Source organism: Nilaparvata lugens, chromosome 3 (assembly GCF_014356525.2).
Source record: "Nilaparvata lugens isolate BPH chromosome 3, ASM1435652v1, whole genome shotgun sequence".
Classification (NCBI taxonomy): domain Eukaryota; kingdom Metazoa; phylum Arthropoda; class Insecta; order Hemiptera; family Delphacidae; genus Nilaparvata; species Nilaparvata lugens.
The window spans coordinates 97,645,394-97,672,705 of NC_052506.1; the positions used below are offsets into that span (position 1 = coordinate 97,645,394).

At 36.1% G+C, this 27,312-nt stretch overlaps 1 protein-coding gene across 1 annotated transcript; it reads right to left on the minus strand.

The window, feature by feature from the left end:
- Positions 1-27,312, minus strand: LOC111053757 (phospholipase A2 group XV). Its single transcript, XM_039425236.1, is given in 7 exon segments — positions 1-966; positions 2,107-2,229; positions 11,551-11,722; positions 15,874-16,104; positions 16,827-17,058; positions 27,150-27,269; positions 27,271-27,312. Coding segments are annotated over 7 exon segments (1,143 nt in total). The 3' UTR covers positions 1-743.

Sequence of the window (27,312 nt, forward strand, 5' to 3'; positions counted from 1 at the left end):
TGAATGATAGACAAGGATAGCAATACCATTGCTAATCAAACACTGCCATTATAACGTAGACTTCACTATAGTAGTTATTTTTGGTGAAGCTGTGTGACGCTGGTATTCTCTCATACTGTGCCGTTCTATCTTACACTCTCATCCGGCTAAATCAGTAAAAATGGACTGTTGTCGACAGCATTCGGCTTCAGTTAACAAAAATCGGCTTGAAATTCAGAACATGACGACCTACACATTGGTTATCTTATTATGCTATCTCTATGCTATTGCACACATCATCGCACCCTAACGTTAAGTTGATATGATAATGTATCATATTGAGTTGGAACTGTATCATATTTAGTTGATACTGTATCATATGTGGTGACACCACAGAGAAAACATAAGTAGATATCCCAGTGACGTTAGTGGCCGGATGTATAGTGAGGTCCACGTTATAATGGCAGTGGATAAAGATAGAAGAATGGATTCTCTGCATTAATTAATTATATTTCTACACTGTGAAAAACATAATTGGCATCGTTGGGGACCTAGAAAAGGATAGTACCACCGGCTTTGTCAAATGATAGACAATGATAGCAAAACCAAAGTAGATCAAATACTGTCATTATAACGTGGACCTCACTATAGTAGAATTATGGTGTTGTGTATCAAGTTGAGATGATACTGTATCATATTGAGATGATACTGTATCATATGTGGTGACACCACTCAAGTAGATATCCCAGTGACTGGTCTGCTTATCACAATTTGTCGAGAACTGACAGAACATAGTTGATGATATCCTTGCTGGAGAGTATGGCCATGTGGTCGACTTTAGGAAAGACCTCGTGGTAGACCTTCTGCTTCTGCATTTTGCTCCAATAGAGGCAGCCCTCCAGACTCCTCCTGTTCACAGTACCGTCGCCGTCCCCGTACTCGAAGCTAGGGTCCCCGTCGGGGAATTTGTCTTTTTTGTAAATCAGCCTGCAACAGAAAACAGTGAAATGGTCAAAATGCCAACATCAAAAGCTAATCTCCTTCAAGACATCTGATAACAGGTCAGCCCGAGTTGAAAGCAGAGAGAAAATACCATGTTACTTTCAGTTATTGATTGCATGTGTCATTGCATGCAACTAATAGTCCACACAACAGCTGATGTTTTACTAAGTTACATTGAGATATTAATTACAAGCGTCATTGCATGCAATTAATAATCCAATTATGATGATTTATGATGTATTATTTGATTATTCAAAAGATAAAACTCATCTATTGCACTTTGAAATCAAAAGTAAGGCTATTCTAATCCATTTCATTCTTATTTCTATGAAATATGGTTACCTTAGTGTTATTACAAGTCTTTCTCCAGCAGATATTGGACTCCTTCAATTAGTGACTTGTTTTTCCAAATCAGGCTTCACTCTCGTCAAAATATAATCAAAGGTTAAAGTTGACATTCGCAAGTATTCAAAAAATCGGGACTCATGCTTTCTTAACACATTAAACAGATGGTGATATTCACCAAATAGTCGACAATCTAAGTTAATTCCATTAACCCACTCTGTCCTAGCAGGCTTAGCTAAAATCCAATACTTCAAGTAATATTATTCTCCCTAAAGTAATGTCCGTGCAAACTTAGACAACGCCATTTTGTAGGCCCTTGACGCTTGATGCTCAGACGCTTCCTGTGTGTATCTTGAACGCTCTGACCACGCCACGCCACGCTCCGCTTTCAGTGTGGTTGTACCCTTAGCAGTGCCGCCGGGTAGTAGATCGCGTGTCACACCTGACGGTGTGCCCACGTCAAGGTGTGACAATAACGTGTGGTGTCGCGGCCAGAACCATGTAATGACAAAACAATGAAAAGTAGACTGCGTATGTCTATGCTCGTTTAACCAGTTAGTCAAGACAAGACATGACATGATCAGACAAGTTCAGTCACAATAGTTGCTTGTGAAGATATGTCTAATTGCAATGACTAATCAGTGTGAGTTGCGTCATAAGCGGCAATGTGAAGTATTGTGACTAAACGTGTCTGATCATGTCTTGTCTTGTCTAACTGGTGTGCGCCTAGCCTAGGAGTGAAATATGACACATTAGTGATGAACACAAATAGTAACCTACTTTTCAATGGTTTTAACGCCGTTTCCATGCAGACAATGCACCTCGACGCCGGGAGCTGTGAAGTTGTGCTTATATGCCTCTGTGTCCTTCCACATCTCCGACGCATCCGGAAAACTGATCTCCCTGTTTCAACAACAAAAATATTACCATCAACAGTAATCCTATTGTATTCAAATTCATTTATTTGCCATAAAATAATATACAAATTCAAATTCATTTATTGCCAAAAAGAAAACAAACAATAATTTACTCATACACTTACATACACGAGTAAAAATAAAAATAAAAAGTTCATAATACAATTATTACACATACATGCATATACATGAGAAAAAAATTATAAAATTTCTAGGCATCACCAGCAAAAAGATAACTCTTTGCCGTTATGAAAATTGATCACCTGACGCTAGTGTTCCCGAGCATCTCAAGTCTACTATTCAAAGATTTGAGCCAGCTGGTCACAGGGCAATAACGCTGGAAACACACGAGGTCTGCTATCTCTTCATAGTGAATCATTTAATAGAATCAACAGTTGCCAACAGTTTTGTCACCTGGTCATATGGGACATATATATGAATCATATATTTATCTCATATTGATCAGGATTTTAGAGTTTTAAATTGAAAAAGTTTAATGAACAGTGTTTTTGTCTTTGAACAATCTTTGTCATCGACAGAAAGATTGTTTATTTCATTCGTTGTCAAAATTAATGTAGCTTCTCTTTTGTTTTTAATAACAAACGTGCCGCTTGTGCGACAGATAAAAATATGTACTTGAAATGGCTTTCATGTTTGGCATTGACTGAGTTTATATTTAATACCCAAAATTTATTTTTTGGTCAGAGTGAGCTTGTTCGATAGGACTGAAAGTTAAGTCCGGCTGATCCAGTGAAAAAGGCTAGATTTCGGTTCGTTTAATAATACAGTTATTCTGTCACAGATCGGGCAGTATAAAAATAATTGTATTGTTAAAGGGAGACGGGTTCTGAGCTTATTCATTGGTTCAGTTAATATTTGTTCTTTTTTTAAAATACTAAAGTCGCGAAATACCAGTGGATGCCAAAGTGGGAAGCCATTTCAAAAAAGGTAGGTGACTACTGATTCATTGTTCTTAAATTTTTTATAGCCACAAACATTGAATCATCATTAGCAGCAAGCGAGTGTTTTCCCCATAAAATTCATATCAATAATGTTTTTATAATCAAATTAATCTTGTTTTGTTCAAATGTATATATGTTAAAGATTCATCAATTAAAGTTCTAGTTATTCTGTTCTTTTTTTGTTATAATAGTTTTTTCCCCTTACATAATTGGTGAAGGCACAACTTGCTTACATATTTGGTGGAGGCTTCTCCTGCCGTTCCACAACTTGCTTACAGTTTGCAATTGAATAATCACATTTTCTCGAATTTCGAGCTTAATTTCAATTTTAGGTGAAAATGTTACTCAACATTATTGTAGGGATTTTTATGCTCAATCTTCACCACTCGATTTTTTTGTTTAAATTGTATCTGGAGCCTGATAATTTGGAATCTGAAATCCAACTTTGCATAGATGGGGCGGAGCTCCTGAAATTTTTACAGATATGGATGGGACTTGTGGCAATTGATAGAGCTTATCAATGACTATTCCAGGTATGAATTTAATCAAAATCGTTGGAGCCGTTTTCGAGGAAAACCGCAAAAACCCCGTTTTTTGACAACATTTTCGCCATTTTAGCCGTTATCTTGAATTGCATTTGATCGAAATTGTTCGTGTCGGATCCTTATATTGTAAGGACCTTAAGTTCCAAATTTCAAGTCATTCCGTTGTTTGGGAGATGAGATATCGTGTAAACACACACACACACACACACACACAACACACACACACACATATATATATATATATATATATATATATATATATATATATATATATATATATAATATATATATATATATATATATATATATATATATATATATATATATATATATACAGACCAATACCCAAAAACCACTTTTTCGGACTCGAAACCTTGAAACATATAGAAATTTAGAAATGGGGTACCTTAATTTTTTTCGGAAAGCAAAGAACAACTTGTGCGCCGCCAGTGAGTTCGAACCACTAGGTACAGCAAACATGTCAATAGAAAATATTATTGTTATTTTCCATCTTTGCAGTGGTGTCGATTAAGAGTGGAATATTATTTTCAAGTGTCTATTGTCATTTTTCACTGAGTACAGATATTTGTTGATATGATGATATTACTTTGAATTGATCACAATTATCACTGGTGGCATGGACAATTATTATTGTTAACTTATGTAGGAGTAACTGTGATGCTCTCTGTTTGACTCAAGATAATTGATAGGCCCACTGCTATTATGATTGTAGTTACGATTTGTGGGACAAAGCAGTGGAATAATAGAGTTTTCATTGGCAATGACATTTCGGATGGTTTTGCTGAATACTTTTCATCTGTATTTAGCAAAAGTGACAGTAACACTGAAGCACGAGACAACCTGATCAATCACTCTCCTTTTCACATTGATGCAATCTCGTCAGATGATATTTATTTATCCATAAGAAGTCTCAAGGGGGTAGGATCAGTTGGCCCTGATGGTATCCCACCTTATATTGTCAAGGGTTGCTGTGAATTGTTTTTGGAACCACTTAAATTCATTTTTAATTTAGCACTAAAGACATCTACGTTCCAGATCTGTGGAAGCAGGCCAAGGTAATTCCAATTTTCAAAGCTGATAGTAGACAAGCTATCAATAACTACAGGCCCATTTCTATAATAAACTGTTTTGCTAAAGTTTTTGAAAATGTATTTATAAGAAAATCTTTGGTCATGTTAAACCATTACTGACTGAACATCAGCATGGTTTTTGCCTGGGAGATCTACTGTCACCAATTTGTTGCATTTCCGAAGTGAGGTATCAGCCTATCTTGATAGGGGTTTGCGTGTTGATACTGTGTACACTGATTTTTCTAAAGCTTTTGACACTCTGAGCCACAGGGTGTTGTGCAATAAATTGTCACTCTTTGGATTTTCCATTCCAAGTGTTGGGCTTATCTCCTCGTATCTGTCTGACCGAGTTCAATCTGTTTCTTTTGGTGGTAACCAGTCTAAATTCTATACTGGTTCGTCAGGCGTTCCGCAGGGTTCTAATCTGGGTCCTCTACTCTTCCTGCTGTTCATAAATGATTTGCCTGGAGTCCTAAAGCATTCTTCTTGCCTTCTCTATGCCGATGATGTAAAAATCTACAAGGTGATTGAGTCGGAGGATGATTGTCGAATGCTTCAGAGTGATGTGGATGGCTTATTTTGCTGGTGCAGTGAAAACCAGCTGAAGATCAACATTGATAAATGCGCTACTGTAACTTTCACAAGGCAGAGAGACCCCCAGGTTCCTGTTTATACTATCAATAATCTAGTAGTCAAGCGTGTTGATCAATTTAAGGACCTTGGAGTGTATTTTGATTCTGAGCTTAAGTTTCATTTTCATTTGAGGAATTTATGCTCCAAGGCGTGCCAGCAAATAGGATTTATTCGCAGAACTTGCTCTCATTTCAATGAAATTTCAGTTCTTATTCTGTTGTACAACTCACTTGTTAAAAGTTTGCTCAATTATTGCTCCGAGGTGTGGCATCCTTATCTAGTTTCTCAGAGTGTGGAGATTGAGAAAATCCAGAATAAATTTTTAAGATTTTTGTACTTTAAACACTTCAATGCAGTTTGTCCTTTCAATTACCCAACTTCTGATCTGAGAGTAATGTTTCAAATGCAATCCTCGGGGCATCGCTTAACTGCAGATTGCTTGTATTCCTGTATAATCTTTTAAATGGAAGGATTGATTCTTCTTACCTTCTTTCTTTGCTTAACATCTATGTCCCCCAAGTGGCTCGGCGTTCCAGTTTTAGGTTCCAGCTTCCTCAGTGCAGAACCAATAATCACTATAATTCTCCAGTTAATCGTATGATGTGTCTTTTTAATATTTGTGGAGCTCATCTTGATCCATTTCACTTGTCAACTTTGCAGTTCAAGAAAGCTTGTGCAGCCCTATACCCACCATCTTTCCGCCGGTAATTCTATGTAGGTTATTATCTTTTTTTTTTTTGAATCTTCTTTTCTCTTCACCCTGGTCTCCATAGTTCATCATCATCATCTTCATTGTCAGAATCATCTCCAGCATCATCATCATCATCAGTATCTTCATCTCTCATAAAATTTATATAAATTTACTCTTATTAGTAATGACTTTATTTTGCATCTCTTTTTTTCAATTAATTTTATCTAAATTCGTATCATATTATTCAGATTTTGATTATCATTTTATTATTTTATTTTATTAGTTTTTAGTTTATTAATTAATTTTTTTTTTTTTTTTTTTTTTTTAGTTTATCACGCTTAGTTTTATAACTTTATTCAGTTTTGTAGTTTGCTTTTTTGTTATTTTTATTATTTTCAGGAGTATATTTCATTTATTGTGTTAAAATATATATTTTTAAGAAATTGATGTATTTCTATTGTTTTGATTGGGGAGCAATTTTTGGGGCTTGCCCTGTATGCACCCATATTGTAATTAAATAAATAAATAAATAAACATGGAACGCAAAATAACAATTATTGAGCTTATTCAAACATTTTTATTTATTACTTATTTGTTTTTCAGTAATTCTTCAAAATTACATTTTTAATATGTGAATTTTTCCTATTTTAGTTATAATAATTTGAAATATTTCTTCTATGTTTAGTTTTGAAGCATCTAAATTTGAAAATTTACTTTGTGAAAATACTTGAGGACTGAAAATTTTGTGAATTGAAGAACTACAAGACTTAACCTATTTCGGACTATGTGTTATCTAAATTTGGGAGAGAAATAGCACAAGGCTACCTTATTTCTCCTCTCCCTCACATTTTGATAATGCACTTTATAATTCAAAGTATTTTATTTTCAATGTATTGTATAAATGAATAAATATGAATGAATAAACCACTAAAATTTAGTGGTCAACATTAATTAAAGTCCAAAAATTAAAAACCAGAAGATCCATTAGAGCATTAATGTTATTATATGAAATTCTAAATAATATATTCATGCCAGATTTCATCAATTTGTTTAATTTCCATGTTCTATATGGAATAGGATATGACTTAATAAATGCTTTTTCAAATACCGTTTGTCAGAACCGCTCACCATTTCAATTCCCACCTAAATAGAACAATGAGAATGTACAATAGACTAAACCCATTCCTTGACCCCTTCTATGGCCGCTTCAATACATTCAAAAAATCTTGTGAAAAATTATGCTGCTCAATTGATAAATAAATTATTATTTTTGAGCTCTACTAACTCTCCTTTTTTTCAACTGTTTCTTTTTTCTTTTTATTTAAATATTTTTCATCCTATACCCCTTTACTAACTTTCCGGAATCTAACCAAATATCGTTCTCTTCTAATCTTATTAGTTATAGCCTACTGAATTGTGAATATTTAATGAAGTGCCATATTATTATCTTTTTTAATTGCAATGTTATACTATCAAATATGTCATTAAGGCTCGTACTGGACTTTGACTGTGAGCCTTTCTATGTTTTATGGAATAAATAGATAAATAAATAAAATAAATACAAACACGAAAACTAGGCCACATCTCAATATTTACAAACTATAAGACAAAGTAACAAAATTACAAGCAAATGATAAATTAAAAAAGAAAGAGACGAGGAAGCGAGCTATTAAACGAGCGGTTTATGTATGCTTGTATAATGGGAGAATTTTGTTTAAGGCGCGTTTAGACAGGGAATGTAGAGCTGGAATGTAGCATGTGGCACGATTTACAGTATTCGATTTAGATTTTCGTTTAATAATAATATTATTCATTTACTAGCATTTGAATAAATTCAATTACTCATTAATTTCCATTTGTAGAAAGTTATTCACATCCGAAGTGGAACCCTTTTCATGGATGGGAATAAGTTTCCCCACCTTCAATTTTCCTGAGCTGAACTATAAGTTCTAAATATTAAGTTCTGAATTCTTGAATATGGTGGGTTAAGTGGAAGAGGGGGCTCTTATTGCCTCAATTTATTTCGCCCACATCACTTTTTAAATTGTAAAGTGTAAATAAAAGGCATTTATCTATCTATCTATTGTTCAAATCCACGGAATTTTCTGTGATGAGTTTTATTTTTCATTTATTCTATTTAATACAATTGCTTTTAAGGAAATTATCCTACAGCAGGATGACATTATTTACAAAATTCAAATACAAAAGCAAACAAATCATGACAGAAAATATTGATTTCATGCTAAACTAGAAAGTTCGTGAGAATATTATGAATAATTTCAGGATACTACAATCATTACAATACAATTAAGAGGAAAAAACATAACTCCTCTAATCATTGATTGCACTTTAGACAGTCAAATCCACAGTGGTCCATAAAGTCCACCACATTTTATTCGTTCAAACAGAATGAGCGAATTCTCAAGCACTACTCCACGAAAGTCGATAGGATCTTCCCGCGTCGTTAGTGTGACGTGATTGTGGATCACGAGGCTCGAATCTACTTCCTCAAAAGCCAGAACTCTCCTAATGAGCCATGCTCACGGTGCTCCATACTGTGGGCATGAGATTAGCACATGCTCGTCTGACTCCAGCTGTTGCAAGTTGCAGATGGAATCGTTACAACTGATCGGCTCTGATCTTATGGATGATCTCTCTCCCACTTAACCCTCCTATACAATAGGCAGATACAGTGAAAAGGCAGATTAAGACCGAAGTAAGCAGCCTCAGAGTCAACAACTCCTGTCGGGACGTCAAAGAGGAGCGAAGCAGATCCATTGCACCTCTCAAGATCTTGGACTCTGAGCCTCATCTTGAAATCATGGAGTATGACCCTTTTAGGTGGGCCGTTCACTAGAACCGTTTTCGTCCGAACTAGCATCGGCCGAAAACTACCGAACGCGACCGAACGATCCCCCAACAAAGAAAGGAATAGATGCTCGTCCATTGCAACAGGTTCATACGGCCGTGCACGGCTGATCAATTTTTCTATACGAATTGAATGGGATTTTCCTGCTCTATCCGGCCGAACAAACTAGTCGAGCTGAGACAACAAAGTGTTCCTAACCTAATATTGTTTAACAGTCTTGTTGGTTTTTGTTTTTTGAAGTTGTTCTGTTGTTGTTATAAAGTTGTAACTATTGACAATGAAAAGTTGATAAGTTTGGTTCCATTGTGGGATATGCAAGACAAAAGATATCATCGTTGTGATGTTCAAAGGAATCTGTAAACAAAGATTGCTTAATAATGAATATCTAATTTAGTGGATATTTATTTATTCAATTTTCAAAGTCTCAATATTTTGATGTTAAAAAGTCCAAACATATACAAAACCAAAACATAACACAAAACCACTAAGCCAAATTTAGAAAATATTGAATTGAAAAAAGATATTGGGATATGCAAGAAAAAAGATATCATCATCATTATGTTCAAAGGAATCTGTGAACAAAGATTGCTTAATAATGAATAACTAATTTAGTGATATTTGTTTATTCAATTTTCAAAATCTCAATATAATCATTGTTTATGAATAATTTAATAGTAGTTAATTCAATAATTGGCATCTAGACTGAAGTAAACGGTTCCAATGGATGACCATATTCGGCCGAATTAACGGCCGGCAGAGTCGTCCGATCCAACGGCCGAACAGATCGGTTGAATACAGTTCCAGTGAACGGTTACCCTTATTTATCCGCCATTATCGAACATCTCTGCTGAGGATGAGCTCTCCCCTGTTGACACCCTCCAGCAGCAACTTCAACTGGGTTGCCCAGTTATATCTGTGGTCAACTGCACCCAGTCTTATCAACTCAGCCTGTCTGATGGAACAAATTTTTGGAAGACGATCATCATCCATTTTCAAAATCCGGATAAGGGTAACCGTCCACTGGAACCGTATTCAACCGATCCGTTCGGCCGTTGGATCGGTCGAATCTGCCGGCCGTCAACTCGGCCGAATACGGTCATCTATTGGAACCGTTTTCGTCAGTCCAGTTCAGTAGTTGGCTGGTTGCCAGAAAGTGAAGTGGCAAGCTAGTTAGTAGGGAAAATTATTCTTCTTTGTGTGTTTACAAAGATTTCATCCATCGAATGGATTTTGATGAGATTATGCTACTTGAAAGTACCTACTAATTATCAATTATCCATTTATTACATTCCATAATCAAAATATTAATATATTATAAGACAATTATTTCTACTTTCTAATACAACATCAGTAGAATTTTCCACATTCTTCTACTTGAATTCAGTTTTTTTCTCTTAGTTTTTTGTTGTTTCAAAAAATAGATTAACTCATAATTTCCCTAACACATTAAAATAACTATTTAAATTTACAGGTATTTATTCATTTATTCATACCATCTTACAAAAATCATTATTAAATATTTATTTATTAACTAAATATCAACAAAAGTAGAAGAATTTTATCTTAAAAAGTTGGGTTGTGCAAAGGCTAATAAACTTTCTACTCGTGATATTTTTCAAAGTTTTTCGATTTTTCAAAGCTATCAAAATGAAAAAGTTTTCTCAGGAAAACATTTTTACCGATCATTACTTTTTGAGAGGTGAGCGCCTGAAGTTTGAATTTTTGGGACAGAACATTTCAAATTGATGTATTCTTCATGGTATTGTTGATCTATCAAAACAAAAATATTCTGAAAATATCAATTTTTAAGATAGGTTTTTAGAATTAACAAAAAATAACTTTTAGTCGAGTTATTTTTGGTAAATTGAATAACTTTTTCAAAAATTGATATTTTCAGAAAATGTTTGTTTTACTAGATCAACAATACCATGAAGAATACATCCTCTAAATCTTATGGACTTATATCTTACCGAATTTGAAATGTTCTGTCCCAAAAATTCAAACTTCAGGCGCTCACCTCTCAAAAAGTAATGATCGGAAAAAATGTTTTCCTGAGAAAACTTTTTCATTTTGATAGCTTGATCATATACAAATCGAAAAATATCACGAGTAGAAAGTTTATTTTTAGCCTTTGCACAGCCTTAAACAAGACTGTGGAACAATTTTAGGTTAGGAACATTAGTTGTTGTCTCAGCTCGACTAGCTAGTTCGGCCGGATAGAGCCGGAAAAACCCATTCAATTCGGATCGAAAAATTGATCGGCCGTATGAACCTGTTGCAATGGACGAGCATCTATTCCTTTCTTTGTTGGGGGATCGTTCGGACGAGTTCGGTAGTTTTCGACCGATGCTGGTTCGGACGAAATCGGTTCCTGTGGACGGCCCACCTAACCCAGTTGATAACTGCAGCAAAAATTAGATAGGAAATGTAAACCTCACCTACCTCCATGCGCAATACTGTGATGAGTTGAATATTCTAGTCTACAGTATTTGTAAAAGCAGTAAGCAGCTTCTTACGTGAAAAAGTCGGGCAAATTGGTGAGCGTGTAGTTTTGAGTGTCGGTGACGACGAGCACCTCGTTCGGCTTCCAGAAGAGGGGTGAAGGCAGCAGGTAGGCCAGACTCGAAGAGGTTATCTGCATCTCACGCAGTGTCTTCTGTCGCAGCACGTACGTTCCTAGATCGTCTCCTGAAAAACAAACAAAATTATTCAGAACGTTCCTAGATCACCACCTGGGAAACCCAACAAACTATTGTAACCTACTGACTTTTAGGTTCAACTCACTTTCATTAAAAATGCACGGTACTACGCAACTCAAGACGAGGCTCGACCAACATGTCGAGTCGACGCTCGACTGATGCCCGGTTGCAGAGTCGTTACATAAAATCAAACATAGCTATGTGAGACATAGTTTAAAATCACTGACATAAATGGTTGGTCGTTGCACAGTCGTTTGCGGAAGCCCATTTAGCTATATCTCGAATTAGCATTACTCATAAGTCACACTGCAGCTATATTCACTTTTTTCCGTACATTTCCGTACTTGCTTCTATCCAACCAATGTCTTGGCATCGGGGAAAGTCTCAATCGACATCATTGTGAACAGACCTAAAACACCTCACATAAAATTTATAAAAAATATGGCGACTCTTGGCTTTTGGCAAGATTTCTCACCATATTTAGCGATTTGGAGGTTAAAAACAACTTGAAAAAAAATGCATGGTTGCCTGTAAAGTCGGTATACGGGCGAAAGTTTTACGTGACAACGACTTTGAGTGGTAAAATAATTTTAATGTGAATATTCATTCATATAGTAGGAAGAAGGATGAAATAATAGTAACAATTTAAAACATTTATTTATACAAAGAATTATATTGAAAACATTAATTTATACAAAGAATCTCGCACTGAACCACAACATTGTGATTACTACAACTAACAACATAACCTATTCACTTATGCATGATTATGTGATTATGCATTATTGTGATTACTACAACATAACCTATTCACTTATTCACCTAAGCAGGCGTAGTCGCAGGAGATTGCTTGCGGCGCCTGCGCAGGTTGACTGCTCCGTTTCACTCTCTCTCCAGGTGAATGGCTTCTGGTTGCTGCGGCGTTGCTCGCCACTGCTCCTATTCGTGCTCTTTCCAGACGACCGTGAACCGAAACGAACGCTCTCACTCGCTCTCATTGTGAGCGCATAACGTGGGAACGTAACGCAGTTTCTTGAAGTGTCACCCGGCAAACCAATTTATAAGACGTTGTCACGTCAAAACATAGGGAGAGAAAAAAATACTTATATACAGATGGTTTTTCATAAACATCTTTCAAAAAAAGCTATCACAACCTCTAAAATGCATTTGGTGGGAGTAGATATTGGATTTAACAACACAACTTCGGGCCCATAACTTAACTGACCGTTTCCAGCTATTGGAGACATAAATAATTTCTTTTTGTCGACTCTGCAATGAAATCATGTGTCTAATTGGGCGTTTTTTGTTTTATGGGAGCTATGGTTTACTTTGACATCTGTGCAACGAAAAGTGGAGTTATGGCTTCATAAATAAGTTAAATGCCTGATTTTAACTTTATGTAACCACTCTGCAACCGGGCATGAGTCTCACAGTCGTGAGGTCACGAAGACTAGAGTCGACTGGTCTGAGTGTCACCATATGAAAACACATGCTGCGTCGAGAAGAGACTAGAGTCGCAGTCTCTTCTCGACTTGAGTCGCGTAAGTGTGTGTTGAGCCTAAAACGTAAATAGTAGCTCTAGTAGCCTATAGCCTACACTATAGTAGCCTACTACATATACATATCTGTGTCCCGTTGCAGCTAGTGTCAGCAATGCCTCTCCATCTTCCTCAACCTTATTCTCTCTTTTCCACTGTGTCTTTCCATCGTACTCTTGGTCTCCTTCCTTCAGTATCATAAAATCGGAGCTTTTTATGATTTTATTTTGCGTGACGTCAAACTTTTCCGGTTTTAATTTCTTATGCATGCTCTCTTATGGGAGATATGAAATAGTATACTTCGCACCTAGAGCAGAAAATGAGATTTTTCCGGCTCGAAATCGGGTTTCAAGTCCGAGGCCTACGGCCTCGGACTAGAAAAGATTGAGAGCCGGAAAAACATTTTTGCCCGTGGTGCGAACGATATTTTTCGCCACACTACAGGTATTGTTGACAAAATAAATAAAGAATACAAAATAAAGAATACTTGTTATCGTACCTATCTCTTGATTTTAGTGGTAGAAGATTTACAGTCAAGATTTCAGATTCTTTTAAAATTTCACTTGGAATATCACGGGCGTCGTCATCTTCAAGCATTTTTGAAAATTTGGAATGCGCTAATCAACAATAAATAATTGAATAAAACTGGTTGCGAAGCGAATTAGTTTGATTCGAAACTGGAACTGAAATCATGGCGACTTAAGCTGATGATGAAAGTGGACACTCGCCCGATCTAGCGGATGACTTATTGACTACTTCCATGAGCGGCTGAAAAGAGACAACTTTCTGGCCTAGACCGGAAAAGAAACCCTTTTCTGACGTCAGACGAGAGTCGTCTGCAAACAAGGTCTTTCAGATCTACGTAGGGACTGGAAAACAGCTGCTTTCTGTGCAGTGTGGCGAAAACTAAATCTCTTATAAATAATGAAATAACTCATGAGATAACATTTCCTTCCAAGAGAAGCTGGCAATATCAGTTTTGTACAGGAAAAATAATATGAAACATTGACGAAATGAAACATTCCTAAATAATTCAAAATAACTGAAACTTACACTATTTCCTCTTTATTTTATCTTGTGTTCAATTTTCTAGTTTTCCGAAATTTAATTTCATTCTCTACAGTAATCAAATTAACGGGGCTGCACCCCGTTTCAGAAAGCAATTTTTCTGACTCCATCTGTTTAAAGTCTAGAACTTGGCTGAATCCCGAGCTCGGGAACCGGCCCTAAACTCACTATTTAATTCAATTCAATTTATAATTACATCCTAAGCATCTGATGATCAGACGGATGATGAACAACGATGGGAAGGTTCTTAACACAAATCACAATCACATTGATAAAATACTGTAATTATACAATAGTCACATATTTCTTACTTTCCTTGCCATATTACCATGGGTAAGGAAAGTAGTGCTTTCCGAAAAAAATTAAGGTACCCCAATTTCTAAATATCTATACGTTTCAAGGTCCCCTGAATCCAAAAAAGTGGTTTTTTGGTATTGGTCTGTATGTGTGTGTGTGTGTGTGTGTGTGTGTGTGTGTGTGTGTGTGTGTGTGTGTGTGTGTGTGTGTGTGTGTGTATGAGTGTATGTGCGTGTGTGTACACGATATCTCATCTCCCAATTAACGGAATCACTTGAAATTTGGAACTTAAGGTCCTTCCCCTAAAAGGATCCGACACGAACAATTTCGATCAAATGCAATTCAAGATGGCGGCTAAAATGGCGAAAATGTTGTCGAAAACAGGGATTTTCGCGATTTTCTCGAAAACGGCTCCAACGATTTTGATCAAATTCTTACCTAAAATAGTCATTGGTAAGCTCTATCAACTGCCATAAGTCCCATATCTGTAAAAATTTCAGGAGCTCCGCCTCATCTATGCAAAGATTGATTTTAGATTCCCAATTATCAGGCTTCAGATACAATTTAAACAAAAAAAATCAAGTGGAAAAGATTGAGCATAAAAATCTCTACAATTAATGTTTCGTAAAATTTTCACCTAAAATTAAAAATAAGCTCGAAATTCGAGAAAATCTGATTATTCAATTGCAAACTGTTGGCAACTGTTGATTCTATTAAATCTTTCACTATGAAGAGATAGCACACATCGTGTGTCTCCAGCGTTATTGTCCTGTCACCAGCTGGCTAAGATCTTAGAATAGTAGACTCTAGCGTCAGGTGATCAATTTTCATAACGACAAGGAAAGTTGTGTGAGTGCGCCACACCAGATTTTTTTTAAGAGCAGGCAGTCAAAAGTACCTATGTGCAAGGGCCTGAGTTGAATCAAAGACAAGGAACAATTTATATATTACTACTGCAAAAATTCATCCACAGAATAGTATAGCCTTTCAAGCGACAGCCTCTGAATTTTCCCAAGTCCGCCATGTCTCTAATATCATGAGGGAGCCTATTCTATTTTTTGGCCCATATATTGCGGAGATTTTTCAAACACTATATATAGTACTATTAGTGCACCCTAGGCGGAAACGCATTCAACAATAGCATACATCTTGTTATAATCAGGTGCTGACTTAAAAACGTAAATCTTACCACAGTAAAATGTTTTTGGATGTGCACCCTAGGCAGAAACGCACTCACCAATTGCATACACCTTGACCGCCTTTACACTGCCGCCATAGGCGCCGGCCAGCGACACAAACGCGGCGACATGTTGGTCCTTCCAGGGCTGCGGCATGCCCTGCAGAAAGTGCAGCGTCATCAGGGCGCCCATGCTGTGCGCGACCAACACCACACCGCGCTTGCCTCCGTTCGCCGCGAACGTCTCCTCGATCAGCGCGCGCAGCTGCGCGAACCATGCCTCGTTCTCGTCTACAAAACAAACTCAAATGTTCAATTCATTCGTGAGCATTTATACAAATGCATGGACATCGTCAGGTACACATGAGAGCTCCAAAAAAGGGGGCAAGCTGTAAACCCGGTTGTCAGTATTTGCAGTAGCACAAGTCTTTGAAGTGATTTCCATCATTTAAAGAAAAAACCCAAGGGACCAGAGATGGGCGAAACTCCAGGCACAAATGTGGGTCAAGAGGCTCCTCTTTCACATTCAATTTTTCAATATCATGTCCAAATTCTAATATTGGCATATTATGTTCAATGCTAGTGTATTCATGGTTTCAAGTATTCATAGTCGAGGGTGGCCAGGCACCCTAGATGCAATTTGCCGACCTCTTCCACGGCGGAAGGACCTACAAAGAAGGCCAGGAGTGAAACTCACATAGGTTACGAGGACTAATCAGTCTGAAAAGACTGCCAAGCATAATATCACACTGGATTGCGAGAGACCAGGGGCAAGGAGAAGGGCTCTGTTTGGCTGCAAGCAACCAGGTGAGGAATGGGATGTTAGTATAGGGAAAAACTCCTGGATCTTGTAAAGGACACAGGTATTGGTTTGCCTAACTAACGTACTTGGGACACACAATTAGCTCCGGTTGACATGTGGGGTTCGTTGAGCCTTTGGATCCTTGAATCCGTCCCTTGAAACATAACATAATTAGATGAATAATTTAATGAATGAATGGATAAATACTGACTAGGCGCCTTGCGGAAATCGTAGGGCGCGCCGCGCAGGCTGACGTTGCGCACATATCCCTGGGCGACGAGCGCATTGCCGAGGTCGCGGAAGTATGCGCCGGCCGACGCGCGACTCGGGTCCAGGTACTCAACGCCAAACGGGTCTCCAAAGTAGGGCACCCGTGTTTCCACGCCGGGCGCATTGCGTGTCGTTCGTGTCTCGTTGTCGTAGACCAGACGCATGTTGTCTACCTGTCCAACAAAATGAAAATTGTGAATAATTGTCACGCAAATAACATCATTTATTCATTCATCTATAATTAATAAAATTAGAATAGAATAGAAACTTTATTGCAGCCATATCTGATGTCTTCAGATACAATACAAGAGTCAAATATATTATACAACATAATACATGATACAAAATACAAATATATTACATCAGTATGACGTTACTGATGTAACGTTGAAACTATAAATAAAATGAGTAATAGTAATTGTCTGGATATTGTAGGATTAAATTCTCTGATAGTTAAATTAGCAGCTCCTAATATATCAGAAGTGTTGACTTCCATATTTAACAGGTGCCTTGACTTGGGAATATTTCCTGATGAGTTCAAAAGAGTTAAGGTAATACCAGTTCACAAAAAAGGAGATAAATCAAACATAGATAACTACAGGCCGATATGTTTAATTTATATATTATCGAAAATTTTTGAGAAGCTTCTTCACTCGCAATTAGTCAACTATTTTGAAAATAACAGCTTGCTTTCAAACAACCAATATGGTTTTAGAAAGAACCATAGTACTGGTGATAATGTTCTTAGACTTGTGAAGGAAGTTATTCAGGACCTGGAAAACCATAAGAATGTACATTTTAGAAGTTTTGATATGTCTCGTGCATTTGATACTGTCAATCATAGCACATTATGTGAAAAACTGTCTCATTATGGCCTAGAACAATCTGCCGTAGATCTAATTTCTTCTTACTTATCAAAAAGAGTGCAATTCATTTACAAGAATGGGGAGTATTCCAGAGGTGAAATTGTTAAGTGCGGTGTACCACAAGGTTCTATCTTAGGACAACACTTATTTATAATTTATATCAATGATTTGCCTAGTTCGATAAATTTATTTAATAGAAATGGCCTTTCTTATTTGTATGCAGATGATTTAGGACTGAAAGTAGATGATAAGAGCAAGGAAAATTTACAGGTAATGCTCACTGAAAATACCTCATTGATAAATGAATGGTGTGCGGCTAATAATTTGAGCTTGAACGTTGACAAAACAATTGACATGAAATTTAGCTTTGATAGGAGTACAACAGAAATAACATCCATGAAATTTCTAGGAATGATGCTGGACACAAATTTAACATGGAATGAACATGTTAGACACATTTCAAAAAGAATTAACAAAGGCATCTATCTTCTTCGGAGACTGAGCCAAATTGTAGATACCTCAGTATTAGTGAATGTGTACTTTGCGCATATTCATAGCCATCTAATTTATGGCATTCAACTATGGGGGAAATTCATCATCCTACCATGTCTTGTTCAAGCTTCAAAAAAAGGCCTTGAGAATAATATGTAAGAAGGCCCCTCTCTCTCCATGCACAGATTTATTTGTTAGTATGGGACTGTTGACAGTGCCATCATTGTATATACTGGCATGCCTAACATCAATGAAGAAAACTATCAGTGAATATGTGTTGAACAGTAATGTACATAGATAGTTATGGAACTAGGCATAGAACATAGGCATTAGAGTTAATTATTGTCAGTATGCGGGATCGCAAAAGAATTGGCAATACATGTCTATTAAACTTTTTAATGCTCTCCCTAATGAGATAAGAGAAATTGACTGTGTGAGTTTTTAACGATTTTTAAAGAATTTGCTAGTTGGAAAATGTTTATATAAGGTAGAAGAGTTTTTCGAAATTCAATTTTGAAAGTTATTTGAGTAAATGTTTGTTTTTGGACTTGAGAGTGCTAGACAATTGAACATAAAAATAAAATAGATTTAAATAATATAAATGAAATGTGATGTATGTATGTGTATGTATGTACCGGGTCCGGCAAAAAAACCTCCCCGGTTTGAGCGAGCCACCGCGTGAGTTGTAGTGGGGATAGAGATGTGGAGGGGGTATTGTTCCGTAGCGGCGTACGTGCCATTTTCAGTGTTTGCCATGACTTGGCTCGGTGAGCATCGGGCGTTTGTTGTGGAGGAGTTTATTAAAAATGGCGGTTCTGTGATTTCTACTCAAAGAGTGTTTCGGATTCGATTCGAACTTGGCCGACGTGATAGTGTTCCTGACGCGAAAACGATTAGACTGTGGGTGTCAAACTTTAGACAAACAGGGTCAGCACAGAATTTCCGCTAATGGGCTGCAGAAAATCCTACGGAACTCCACCAACAACCACTACACAGTCCAAAAGTCACAGTTTGGTGCGCCCTTGCGGAATTTGGTGTGTGGGGACCGAACTTTTTTGAAGAAGAAGGACAAACAGTAACGGTCAATGCCGATCGCTATTGTCACATGAGACATTTCTCCGACCCAAGAACAACCAGTTTGTTTTAGACCATGAGGAAGAAGAAGTTTGGTTCCAACAGGGCGGACGGAGCCACAGCTCACACTGCTCGGCGGTCCATGAAAATGTTAAGAGAGTTGTTCCCTGGACGTCTTGTTTCTTCAAGAGGAGACATTTCCTGGCCTCCAAGGTCACCCGACTTATAACCTTGTGATTTCTTTCTGTGGGGCTACCTAAAGGCTGAAGTGTACAAACATCGCCCCAGAACTCTGCAAGAACTAAAAGATGCCATTAGGCAGGAAGTGGCAGCCATTCCAAGGGAAGTTACACGAAGAACTATAGACAATTTCAGGGAAAGACTTCGTGAATGTCTTAACAATGGGGGACATCATTTATCGGACATAATTTTCAAAACCAAATAAAGTGTACTAAATGATGTCAAATGGCATCATATAGGCTATTCACAGATATAAGTAATTGTTATGTATGTTTCTTATTCTTTTTGTAAATGCCTATTGAAATCAGGGAGGTTTTTTGCCGGACTCTGTATATGTATTTATATGTGTATGTGTATATATATATTTATATATGATGTGTTATTAGACTACTGTAAGTTTGAACTGACGTTGTTATGACATTTTCATGTTTTTAACAATAAATTATTTATTTATTTATTTACACTATTAGTACCTTATTGACCGAGCGAAGTGAGTCTAAGGTTCAAGTCGACGGTTTGGCATTTCTCTTAATGTTTAAATGTTTATATGTTCATATGTTGCGCATTTACGGCGAAACGCAGTAATAGATTTTCATGAAATTTGACAGGTATGTTCCTTTTTAAATTGCGCGTCGACGTATATAAAAGGTTTTTGGAATTTTTGCATTTCAAGGATAATATAAAAGGAAAAAGGAGCCTCCTTCATACGCCAATATTAGAGTAAAAATCAGACTATAGAATTATTCATCATTAATCAGCTGTCTAGTGGACTATAATACTACCCGTTCAAAAACATCGAACATCTTGAAAATGTATCTTTCCATCAATGTTGTAGACAGTTGCAGCCAGACCTGATAACAGCGCTCACACTCACATTCCGGGACGACACGTCACGGTACGATAGGACAGAAAGCTCTATGTTTATTTAGGATTTTTTCTAGACATTTTAAATTGATAAATTATTTATTAATTTTTGAGAAAACATAACAACAGGTCAATGTAACCAACTGAGCGCGAGGTCTACTGTTCACAGAACTACTAGTGATAATATCACCTGATTTTCAACTTATAACCCAATATTCCAAACTAATGTATAAAAATCTTCAATCTGGTTTAAAAGGATAGCCGCTAAGAAACGTTTGGTATTCAAAAGTTCCATTCTCCATCTGAGGTGTTCAGAAAGTGTATTAAACAATTTTATGGGAAAATAGAAAAGTTTTTTGTGTAATAGAATAGATTTGCCGATAAGTAGTAAAATTACCCATATTTCTAGCGTAATGACTAATATCGGGGACCGAGCTTCGCTCTGGAGTACAAAAGCATAACACATTTATTGCGAAAGAAGAAATTATAATAACATTCATACAGAAATGTTCTATCTAATCACAGTAAATTGAGATTGATTTCCAGAGGAATGCAAAAATTTCCCTCACAAAGGCCCAGTTGCACAAAAGCCGATTAAATTTTAAACCTGATTAACTTCACGTGAACCAAATCAGAGAAGACCATTTCAAAAAGATGAATCTACTGGAATTAATCAGGATTGGAAATAACCCGGCTTTTTTGCAACCGGCAATAAGTACCTGATTGAATGATTACAAAAGTTCAACAGCTGAGTCATAATTTTGACACAGTCCCACACACATTAACTCGCTCACTCACTTCTATCACCAACAGACGACGAAATAATTATTATCATCTGTTTTCCCAAGGATGAAAAATACTTATCCTTTTAATGTCCTTCAGCGAGTTTTCCCAGGGATGAAACCTAGTGCAATCGAATCTTTATATTATAAACCTACTATGTTCTGAATTTCGTGAGAATCGTTAGAGCCGTTTTCGAGATCCGGTGAAATACAAACATATAAACAGAAGTTGCTCGTTTAATAGTATAGGATGAACTACCCCCTGTTCCACAAACTTTTCCTTACATAAATTAGGCTCTGTTGTACAAATATTGAAGATAGACATTTTCCCAGAAGTTTGAAATGCTTGCTTAGAACGCCCACAAAACAGTCTGATAGCCTTTCTCTGTATTCTAAAAGAATATCCAACCATACACTGAACCAGAATTATGCAACCTGATAGATTTTCACAAAATATGAGCTGAATGAAGCTATTGATAGATTTGAAGTTGAAATTCAATTTAAAATATGATTGTATTATCATATTGTTTCTGCGCAAAGCACATTTTTACATCCAACCTTTTCGCAATTCATTTATTAATTGGTAATTCATCAATTCCAAACTATTATCATTTCATTATCTTCAAAAAGACGGGCACATCTTGCATCTACAAAGATCAGCGGAGTTTCAACATATAATAATATCCTTACCATTAACATTCTTACGAAAAATATGAGAGACCACCAAGAATGTTATCTCAATCAGTCATTAACTTTACGGTTCATCGGATATTTTCCAATGAGCCTAAATAATGTTGTCAATTTATTATTTGAATCATCTTATTGTGTTGTTATTTAACAGTATACATCATCGTACATCATACGAGGTTCGTTGACTAAAAAAGAAAATTGACGCAAACCAAAATATTTATGCATGACTATAACTGGAGATGGAGATGCTTTTCAAAACAAAATTCAGTATGAAGTATCGTCATAATCACATTAAAAATTATGAATGACGCAAAACTTGACGATTCAACACGTTTATTATTCAAATTTGATTCAACCGTTCAGTGATCAAGATATCTATAGATAAATAACAAAACTCACACATCAGACTAGAATAACCTATATAATATTTGGATGATTTCAAACAAAATTGAAAACTAGAAGTTTTTGGGGACGCCCGTTTTTTGTTTTCTGACGTTTATTGTTTGCTCTATCAAATAAATAAATCTATAATATAATAAAGGAAGGAATCGGCTTATACACGTACGGGATAGGGAATTCACGAATAACGCATCATCACGTCTGAACTACTGGATTGATTAACTTGAAATTATGCATATAGATTCTCAATTTACCGAGGATGGTTACAGGCAGCTATTTAAAATTCTTGAAGGTTTCAGTAGGTCAAGTTTTCAGTTTCACAGTTTCTAATTAGAGCCTTGCAGGTCACGGGATACCCGCTAGTAAAAAATAAATGAATGAATAAAAAATAAAAAAGATAATGAATAGATAAATAAATAAATGTATCGTGCTTCAATAGTGTTTAGTTATCAAAATGCGACAGAAGAGAATTTCCCACATTATATTTTATACTCAACTATTTCATTTTCCATGACAAACTGCTATAGTGAGATCCATGTTAGAGGAAAAAGGCAGAGGAAAAAGATAGGAGAACAACGTTGCCGATCCTCTGTCTTGTCAATTCCTTCTATGGAGAGTAACTGATACCGGTTTATTGAAGTAATATTAACTGTTCATTCTCGTTTAAAAGAATCAATTATATTTTATTAAGCAAGAAATTATATTTTTCAATAACTTCATAATGAATTTTCATAGTTAGGATGAAATATTTTGTTAATTAATTATTAATTCTACATTGTTAAAAGACGATCTGGCAACAGAGTAAAGCGAGAAAGAGATAGCGCTATTGGCTTTGTTAAATGATAGACAAGGATAGCAAAACCATTGCTAATCAAACACTGCCATTTTAACGTGGACCCCACTCTAGTTAATAATATTCAATTTGTTCAAGAAGAATAAATAAATGTTTATTCCCAAAAAAACTAAAACTACAACATCAATTACACAAAATATTAGATAAATTACAATATTACATACAATAGTTAGTTGCAAAAAATTCTTATAATGTGTCCTCTACTTGTTTAGTTTTTTCTGTGTGGAAATTGACCTACTCCACTATGGCGTACCATGTTCTAGAGTGGGAATCATAATATGTTAAGCTTTGATGTCATATAAAAGAAATGCCAACAGTTTTATAAGCATTTCTGAATTCAAAATCGTATGTGATTATTTTGGGATCAAAATGTATGTGTTTAAAACTACTGAAGAATCAGAACCTCTTTTGGAACTGATATGCAATCGAAATTCGGGAATGTAATAGTAAGGGCTATGAGCCTGTTTTTTTGTTTCCAATCATTTCATGATTTAGTTGTTTGTCATTGTTGTCAAATAAATAAATCTCACTATAAAAGAGTTACAATTAGAAAACATTATTATCTTATCAGACTCAAGGTTACAGTAAAACTAATTGCATGTAAATATTATCAATATTCAATAAAAATAAACAATTGAAACGGTCGATTAAATTGAATCACAGATTAAGCTGGTAGGAGCCTAATTGAAAAGCGCATTCTATGAATGGAATGCAAGAAATTGCAAATAATCAATCACAAATGCTAAAACCGACGATCTATCATGTAAATAATGGAAATATTGATATTAATTATTAACCATTAATTTCCTTATTTGTAGAGAATTTTTTTGAAATAGTAACATTCTTAATCACTCAATGATTTACTTGGTATGAAATTTTTTTTTAATTTTTATCACGGTCTGATTAATAATTAAGAGTTGAACATAGTTCAAGTTTGATTAAACTAGATCAAGGTTTATGAGATTGTCTCCATTACTATAGCTCCCTTATAGTTTATTTTTCATGTTAACATTATCCATTCAAATAATTATCTATTTTTATTCTACTTTCTACGTTTCCTTGTTAAGATAACATGGGCAAGTTATTGAACTACTAACAATTTCATCAACCATAACATTAATGAAGGTCACAAAAATAATAATTAGAAATACATTCATTATTCGATAAATGAACATTTTTTTATCTCTCATTCAGCAATATTATAAACTTTTAAAAAAGCCGTTCATGATTTACTATTAGTTCTAGAGTTCGCGTATTAAATTTCAGAGATATTAGTTTTTCAATTATATGTGGTTCAACACAGTAAAGGGAACTCATTAGAAACGTCATTAGACAGAGTAGCTAAATACGATCGGAAAGTTTCAAGTGTTTATCATTAGAACATTATTCATTAACATTATTCAGTACCTTCGCAACAAAATTGCTACTCTTTGTGGCGGTTGCACAAAAGCCGGTTAAATTTCAATCGTGATTAATTCCACGAGAACCAATCAGAAAAGCCGTTTTATAGAAAAGGCTAAAACGTTTCTTTGATTGGTTCTCGTGAAATTAATCATGGTTAAAATTTAACCGGCTTTTGTGCAACCGACACTTATTATTCTGTCAAACTTATTATTCTAGGTATGCTTGACAATTTTCCAATTTGATAAACTGGTACCCTATTTCTCTTTTTTCATGACATGACTTTCGAATGTTAATACTAGTAGTTCTGTGAACAGTGGACCTCACGCAGTATTCTCATCCACAAGTACCTGATTGAAACTATAGACCTTATGGAAATACAGCAATAGACTGGCTTCTCCACACATCTGTGTAATCACTTGTCAGCTGATTTATGATGAATAATATCTATAGTCTGATTTTTACTCTAATATTGGCGTATGAAGGAGGCTCCTTTTTCCTGTTATATTATCCTTGAAATGCAAAATTTCCAAAAACCTTGTATATACGTCGACGCGCAATTAAAAAAGGAACATACCTGTCAAATTTCATGAAAATCTATAACCGCGTTTCGCCGTAAATGCGCAACATATAAACATTCAAACATTTAAACATTAAGAGAAATGCCAAACCGTCGTCTTGAATCTTAGACCTCACTTCGCTCGGTCAATAATTGGCACACTTATAAGTGGACACATGAATATATGCATTAATTTTCAACACTCTCATAAGGATCATAAATATCTTTAAGGATTCAAAGTGAACTGTTAGAAATGATCACAAAGGCCGGGGACACACGAGACGGTGGCTGTTTCCGCCGGTTGAATGCCAGAACACACTGCAAGTGCCGTTCGACGGTCGTCGGGCATGGCGCCAATACGAACAGTATGTTCTTGAAGGTTCCCAGTCGTATTCATGAAATGGAACAGTCAAGAACTGAGAAATTGGCTGTGCTAGGTTTGCTCCACCACAGGAGAAAGAGGAAAGTGTTTGGGTTCATCCAAATCTAGTGCAAAGACAGCTATAGTGAGTTCCACGTTTTAATGGCAGTGGAGAAAGATAGCAGAACAACGTTGCCGAACCTCTGTCTTGTCAATGCCTTCTATAGAAGGTAGCTGATACAGGTTTATTGACATAATATTAACTGTTCATTCTAATTCAAAATAATAAATTATATTTTATTGAGCAAGAAATTATATTTTATTGATATTTTTCAATAATTGCATAATGAATTTCCATAGTTGAGATGATTTTTTTTTAAATTCTACATTGTTGAAAGACGATCTGGCAACAGAGCAAAGCGATACAGAGATAGCACTATACGCTTTGTTGAATGATAGACAATGATAGCAATACCATTGCTAATCAAACACTGCCATTATAACGTGGACCTCACTATAGCTTCATGAAGCATTTTTCTTTATTTCTTCAGCTTATGAATGACAATTAAAATCTCAATTATTTTCCGATGTCCGTGGCCTCATTTGAAGAGCTTTCCTACAAGATAAAATTTGAAATACAAGGACATAATACTAACATGAGAAATTGTATTCATCTACAAGAGATGCTAGCAGTAACTTCAAGGTCAACTCTGGACACTGCACAACTCAACACCAACACAACCACTTTGAGGGTTGAATGACTGAAGAAGTGGCAGATGTAGGGGGGGGGCAGGGCCGGCAGGCTGTTTGCCGTACCGTGTGTTCATCTCCATATATGTAGAATGCCCTCCTACCTGCCGGACGGCGAAACAGCCATCCAGCAAAGTAGAGAATAGCCGGTTGATTTCCTACCGGATCCGGTTTCTCGCCGTTCGGCCAAAGTGTGTCCTTCTCCATGCCTTCCTGTGTATTTTGTACATCGCAAGGCGCCGGCAAAAACCGTCTTAGCAGCGTCTACATAGAGGAGGCTGTAGTTTATAACTCCGCGAGGTCTACTGTTCACAGAACTATTAGAAGATAGCTGGAACCGTTAGCAGTCACAGGTTCCTGAATATTGGTCTGAACTTGTATTTTCTAACTACTTCTTCTACCTTTGAGAACTATAATAAGTTAACAGAGAACTTTTCTGATTAGTGCGCTCACTTCCCCTACTTGTGCTCTATCACATCCCTTTCCCAATCCTTTCCAAAAATTCCAAGAATCAAAAGCCTTCCTATGACATGGATAGCCATAGTTGGAAGAACTTTTGATCCTCTACCCTTCTTCACCACATAACATGTCATAATTGCCTTCTAATAGTGTAATGTGTTCTCATATTTATGTTATTTATTTTATACTGTAATGTTTTTTTATTGATGTAATTAATTTTTATCTCATATTGATGTATCTTTTGTGTGTATGTGTGTGAATAAATAAATTGAAAAAAAATTGAATTGGTCTACAAGAGTCACGACCAAAAGGATACAAACCTCAGAGAACACGAACTGTCTTCTTTTGCACCATGAAAATATCACATATATATGATTGGGATAAGCCACAGCCTACTATAGATAGAAGTACTTATCTAAAGTAAGCCATGGATAAGCCTTAGCCAAAGAAGAAGATTTGGAAATGGATATTTACCCAACAGTCGATGACAAGAGGTACCAGCAATTCCATATTGAGCCATATGTTGAAGAAATCTGTGGTCTGCTTGGCACATATATAATGAGGCACTGTTTCCTTATCCAGCTTCGCTTCCATTTTGGCTACCGCCATCACCTGGAACTGTCATATTAAGGGGCAT